General features: G+C 47.7%; 1 protein-coding gene across 1 annotated transcript in view; it reads left to right on the forward strand.

Moving 5' to 3' along the window:
• Positions 1–6,000, forward strand: part of slc6a9 (solute carrier family 6 member 9) — a 43,418-nt gene extending 37,418 nt beyond the window's left edge. Inside the window, exons 7-15 of the mRNA XM_062557105.1 lie at positions 463–595; positions 847–981; positions 1,246–1,349; positions 2,667–2,904; positions 3,299–3,433; positions 3,566–3,665; positions 3,824–3,924; positions 4,512–4,682; positions 4,850–6,000. Coding sequence (XP_062413089.1) covers positions 463–595; positions 847–981; positions 1,246–1,349; positions 2,667–2,904; positions 3,299–3,433; positions 3,566–3,665; positions 3,824–3,924; positions 4,512–4,682; positions 4,850–5,113 — 1,381 coding nt within the window. The 3' untranslated portion in view covers positions 5,114–6,000. The remainder of the gene's footprint in view (positions 1–462; positions 596–846; positions 982–1,245; positions 1,350–2,666; positions 2,905–3,298; positions 3,434–3,565; positions 3,666–3,823; positions 3,925–4,511; positions 4,683–4,849) is intronic.

Consider the following 6,000-nt stretch of genomic DNA (forward strand, 5'->3'; position numbering starts at 1 on the left):
TTTCTTTTGATATGTTGCAGTGCTCTTGAGAGGCATGGTAGCTGAAGTGAACTCATGATGAATACAGTGTATTCATAGTGCACTTGTGCTCCACTGGCTTTACAGATGGTTTTGTGCCTCGCCCTCACGGCCGTCTTGGCACTACACTAAGAATGGTCCCACTGTTCAAGTGCCCTATCAGCTCAAGGAAGCCATTGTGAGGGAGAGTTGCTTGTGGTTTCCTCCGGTTGTTTTTCTTTTCTTTATGGGCCACAGACGGTTCTTAGGAACGACTGCCCATCAATAAATGCCCTCATGGCAAACTTGGAACAGTGCCCTTAACAGTTATATCTCTTAGATTGTGTTGTTTTATGGTTTCTGTCACCCTTTAAACTGCCGTCACTGAAGTGCAACTACTGTTGATGTTATCGTGTTATCTCTCCTACTTGCCTCATCACCCTCCCTCTTCTGTTCCTTCCGCAGAAACTACGTCCTGGAGATTTCCGACGGCATCGGCAACTTCGGCGAGGTGCGCATGCCCATCCTGGGCTGCCTGGCCCTCTCCTGGATCGTGGTCTTCCTCTGCCTGATCCGCGGAGTCAAGTCATCGGGCAAGGTAAGCGACAGAGGAGGAGGGGGGAATGCCCTCTCTCTCTCCACTAACGAGCGCTGGCGCTCGGCCCGCGCCCGCCCGTGGCGATGCACCTGGTTTCCCGCACTGGGCTGCCGTATTGTCGCGGCGCGGCGCGGAACGGTATCCATCACGGCTGGTGCTGAGCCAGTGCCGCAGGGGGAGAGAGAGAGAGAGAGAGAGAGAGGGAGCGCTCAGGTGCTGACGTGTGCACGTTGTGTCGCCCGCTGTTGCAGGTGGTGTACTTCACAGCGACCTTCCCCTACGTGGTGCTGACCATCCTGTTCATCCGAGGGATCACGCTGGAGGGAGCCTACCAAGGGATCAAGTACTACTTGACGCCACAGTGGTCCAAAATCCTGGACGCCAAGGTAGACACTCGTATCGCGACATTTCTCTTTCTGTCTCTCCCTCTCTCCTTCACTCGCTCTCTCTTTCGTCGTCTCTGACATTGACTCACATCTTACTCTGTTTCATTCATTTCCATGTTTCTATGTTTTATGATATACATACAGTACACAAAGCCATGCCTTCTGTAAAGCATGTTACGTGTCTTATCAAAACCATGTGCCCATATGATGATTGAAACTACACTGATTGAAAACTAAACCCAACTCTGTTTTGCTCTCTGTCAGGTGTGGGGAGATGCTGCCTCTCAGATCTTCTACTCTCTGGGCTGTGCTTGGGGTGGACTCATCACCATGGCCTCTTACAATAAATTCCACAACAACTGTTACAGGTACAGTGTGGTCACCCGCACTCAAGCTCCTCTCTCTCTCACACACACACACACACACACACACACACCATTCTCTCTCTCTTTCTCTCTCTCTCTCTCTCTCTGTCTCTCTCCCAGTTTGTGGCCTATGTCCCAACATGAGATCATCTTTCCATACATGATTGTGAGATGTGCTTGACCCAGACTTGCCCCGTAGGAAAGTGTACATTTAACACGCTGCATTATGGACACTACATGATTTGCTTCAGGCCATTTTGCGCTATGTCACGAGGCAATCATGATGTGTCAGGCAGCGATGATGAGAAGAGGAGAAGAGAAGAGAAGAGAAGAGGGGAGGGGAGAGGAGACGAGAGGATGGGAGAGGAGAAGAGAAGAGAAGAAGAGAGAGGAGAAGAGGGGAGGGGCAGGGAGAGAAGAGAGGAGAGGAGAGGGTTAAGAGCTTGAGACTGGCAGCCGTTGTTTTGGGTGCACTGCACTGTGCAAAGTCTTCTGGGTCAGAGCCTTGGGTGCCGTGTGCTGGAAACGCAGAGTCACTCTGATTGCTGCTCAGCTCCCTGGATGCGCCGAGCTCATTTGCTCTGCAAGCCCAGTCCAACTCCCGCTCTGCTCTCGCCCTCTGCTGGGCTGCCACAGCTCCACCTGCTGGTGGCTTTGTTTCTCTTAAACACCTCATTTTAACAGGGAACTTGGCAACTATTTCAACTTGATAAACCCGTTTAGAAATCATTTGATGGATGATGACATGATGATGACATGATCTGTTCTGGAACTTCTGGTTAAAATGGTGACTTTCCCTGCTCCCCTAGTGTTCCCAGGCCAAAAACCAACCTGGCAACATTGGGACTTTACCGTCCTGGCAAGAGAAGTGAGAAACAGGAAACCCGTTTTAAATCGTGTTTCTTCCCTTGTAACATCCACATTGTTCTACTGAACTTATGCTAACCGTTTCACTAGCTTGTAAACAAATCCATGTGCTTTATCGTTACTTTTTTCACAGTTAATAAGAAATAGCATGCACACTTTCTCCAGCAGAGGGGGAAATATATCTAATCCTACCAGGGGGGGGCTTTAAATGTGAATAAACTCCTCATCTAGTTGACCTGCTTATGGAATAAAACTAATTTCTATCCATATCAAGTGTTCCTTCAGCAATGTGACATTTAAGAGTCTAGGTTTTAAATGGGGCCTATATTTTATATTCTATATAGCATGCATGAATTAACTATGACTAAGACCACGATGTGAGCGCCACGCTTCGTGTTGGGGCGTGAAGAGGGAAGTTCTCACGCCGATGTTCTTCCTCCTGTTGGCGAACAGGGACAGCATCATCATCAGCGTGACCAACTGCGCCACCAGCGTCTACGCCGGCTTCGTCATCTTCTCCATCCTGGGCTTCATGGCGCACCACCTGGGCGTGGGCGTGTCGGAGGTGGCCGACCAGGGCCCCGGCCTGGCCTTCGTGGCCTACCCAGAGGCCCTGACGCTGCTGCCCGTCTCGCCGCTCTGGTCCATCCTGTTCTTCTTCATGCTCATCCTGCTGGGCCTGGGCACTCAGGTAGGACTGGACTGGACTGCACTCAGGGCTAGCAAGAGCCGCGCCTAAAGTAGGGTTCATACCAAAGCTTCACAACGTTCTAAAACCTTGCGACTGCAACTGAACATGTTGAATGCTTTGAGACGCTTTGAGTGTGCTGCGATCCCTTAACTAACAGTAAATGTGTTAAACAACATGACCCACAAGCGTTGGTACTGATTAGTGAGACTTATAATTATGTTTAACATACAATATGTACAAAGTACAGAATTAACATTAAAACTGGATTATATGAAGCGCTTGATGTGTATTGGACATTAGTGAAGAGTAGTAATAATGCAGTATGTGTATCATTGTTGATTCATTATAAATGATGGCCTTGTGGGTTGAATGCTCATTGTGTGCCGATCTGTAGTTCTGTCTGTTGGAGACGCTGGTCACTGCTATCGTGGACGAGATTGGCACTGACTGGATCATGAAGAACAAGACGGTGGTCACCCTGGGAGTGGCCGTTGTAGGATTCCTTCTTGGAGTGCCACTGACAACACGGGTGAGAACAGGAAGTGCACACACACACACACACACACACACACACACACACACACGTTTTCTGTCTTTGATGTGCATACCCACAGCCACACATCTACTGACATGCATGTCCCATTTTGTCTCTGTGGTGCAGGCAGGGATATACTGGCTTTTGCTCATGGATAACTATGCTGCTAGCTTCTCGCTGGTCGTCATCTCCTGCATCATGTGCATCTGTATTATGTATGTCTATGGTAAGTCATCTGTGTCATATATCTGTGCCATATCTCTGTGGTCAGTCCTCCGCCTCTGAGCACATAACCCACACATGTCGTGCTGCATCGTCTGTGCATAGTGTGCATATGTTAAGGTCACTGTGTGGTCACTGTTGGGCTGTCCGTCACTTGCGCAGGGCACAAGAACTACTTCCGAGATGTGGAGATGATGCTGGGCTTCCCCCCTCCAATCTTCTTCAGGGTCTGCTGGCGATTTGTGTCCCCCATCATTATCTCTGTGAGTGAAGCCTATAGATAAGACAAGCACCCTCTGTAATTGTGTAACATAGAAATGTAAACCCCATCAAAATGATGTATTTGACGTAGAAATGTAAACCCCGTCTAACTCAAATTTTTATTTTAAGTCTGTAATAAGTAGAGAATATCACCGTTGGTCTAATATTAAATGTTTATTAGGAGCAAACGTTGCATGTGGCCATTGGCTGCTGAGCGAACCTGAGGAAGCCAACAGCACAATGCGTTGTTGGCTCCTAATAAACATAAGAACTAAAAAGTGTACTTTTTAAAGTCTATTATTACTGCAGTTCACTAGCACCTGGGATCTACAAGCAGCTAGTGCATAGGGATTTTTGTCTTTATATATATATATATATATCAAGACAAAAATATATATACTGTATATATACATTTAAGTCCTTGTTATATTCTAATCATGCATTTTGTAGCAGTGTTGTCAGGGCTTAGTGATGCATTCCTAGCCTTGAGTTAGAATGAGACCTGAATGGCAGCGTCATGAAGCAGTGATAATTATGCCAGAAACACTGACTACTGTGGTCTCCCCCCCCCTCCTGTCCAACCCTGCAGTTCATCCTGATCTTCACAGTGATCCAGTACAGGCCCATCACCTACGGCACCTACGTGTACCCGCAGTGGTCTCTGCTCATCGGCTTCCTCATGGCCATGTCCTCCGTCGTGTGCATACCCATCTACGCGCTCTACAAGATCGCCATGTCTCCTGGCGCCACCTTCTGGGAGGTACAGTAGATGCCACTGTCTCTGGAGAACACAGTCCAGTGCTCCCGTAAAGCAACTCAAGATTCCTGTTCAGATCTCAAGTGTCTGATGTGTTTGATTCTCCATGTGATTTTCTCCTGATGTCTTTCTTTCTTTCTTTCTTTCTTTCTTTCTTTCTGTCTTTCCAGCGGTTGAAGTTCTCCCTGAAGCCCGATCCCAGCTGGGGCCCCGCCCTCCTGGAGCACCGCAAGGGCCGCTACGCCTCGGGGCCGGACGGCGTGGAGGTCTGCCCCCTCAAGGAGGACCTGAAGGAGAAGGAGAAGGAGGAGGAGAAGGAGAAAGAGAAGGAGACGGAGCCGGAGAACGACAAGGAGAAGGAGAAGAAGGAGGAGATCAACGTCACCATCCAGGGCAGTAATGGCTCCACACACAACCCCACGCCCAGCGCATAGAGTCACCGGGCACAGCGTGGCACGGCTCGGCCCTGGCACTGTTGCTCTCTCTCATACGATGCCACCATCACCAAGCCGGGCATCTCCATGCCCACTGCAGCAAAACCTTTACATATTGTAAGGGCTTCCTTATTTTTAACCTCTAGTGATATGAATTGGTTGTCATCCAAAATGTTTTTTTTTTTTTTTTTTCCTTTTCCTTTTTCTTTTCCCGTTTTGGTTTGCATAATTTAATGCAGGTTTTTTGTATAAAAAAAAAGAAAGTGAAAAAGACCGTGAAAGCATTCGTGAGCATTTGCAAGAGGGAGAGAAGAGGCGTTGCATACCTACTATATGTATATTCTGTAGCGCGAGTCGGATCTTTTTTTTTTGTTTTTCTACCATTATGTTTTGTCATCTACCGTTTTGGCAGTGATAACAGTAGCACAGATCACAGCAGCAGCGACAGCAGCTTGTGGAAACGACAACCTGTACCTTGAATAGCAATAGGTGCTGGTCAGTTGAAAGGTGGATACCAAATCTTCTTTGTGTCAGCACAAGAACCACAGTCATCGCATCCATGTAGGGATCCTAGTCTGCTTTGTCCATTCTACAGGTATTGGCCAGCTACTTTCCAGGGTCTGACAGAACAGTTATTTTTCAACACCTGCTTTAAATGGTATCCTGAAAAAAAGGAGCATAGGGGCTAAGCAGAAATTGTTTGTGGTCCTAATTTAGTGACTTTTGGCCTGTAGCCAACCATAAGCAAGCACAAATCATTGACTCAATCGTCAGATATACAAAGGATATTTGGCTTCGGCTATTTAAACATTGTAGCTTCACTCATTCAAGCACATGGCTTATCAATACCCATTCTCAGGGTTCTACAGTACATACTGACATCCATT

Source organism: Sardina pilchardus, chromosome 2, assembly GCF_963854185.1.
Source record: "Sardina pilchardus chromosome 2, fSarPil1.1, whole genome shotgun sequence".
Classification (NCBI taxonomy): domain Eukaryota; kingdom Metazoa; phylum Chordata; class Actinopteri; order Clupeiformes; family Clupeidae; genus Sardina; species Sardina pilchardus.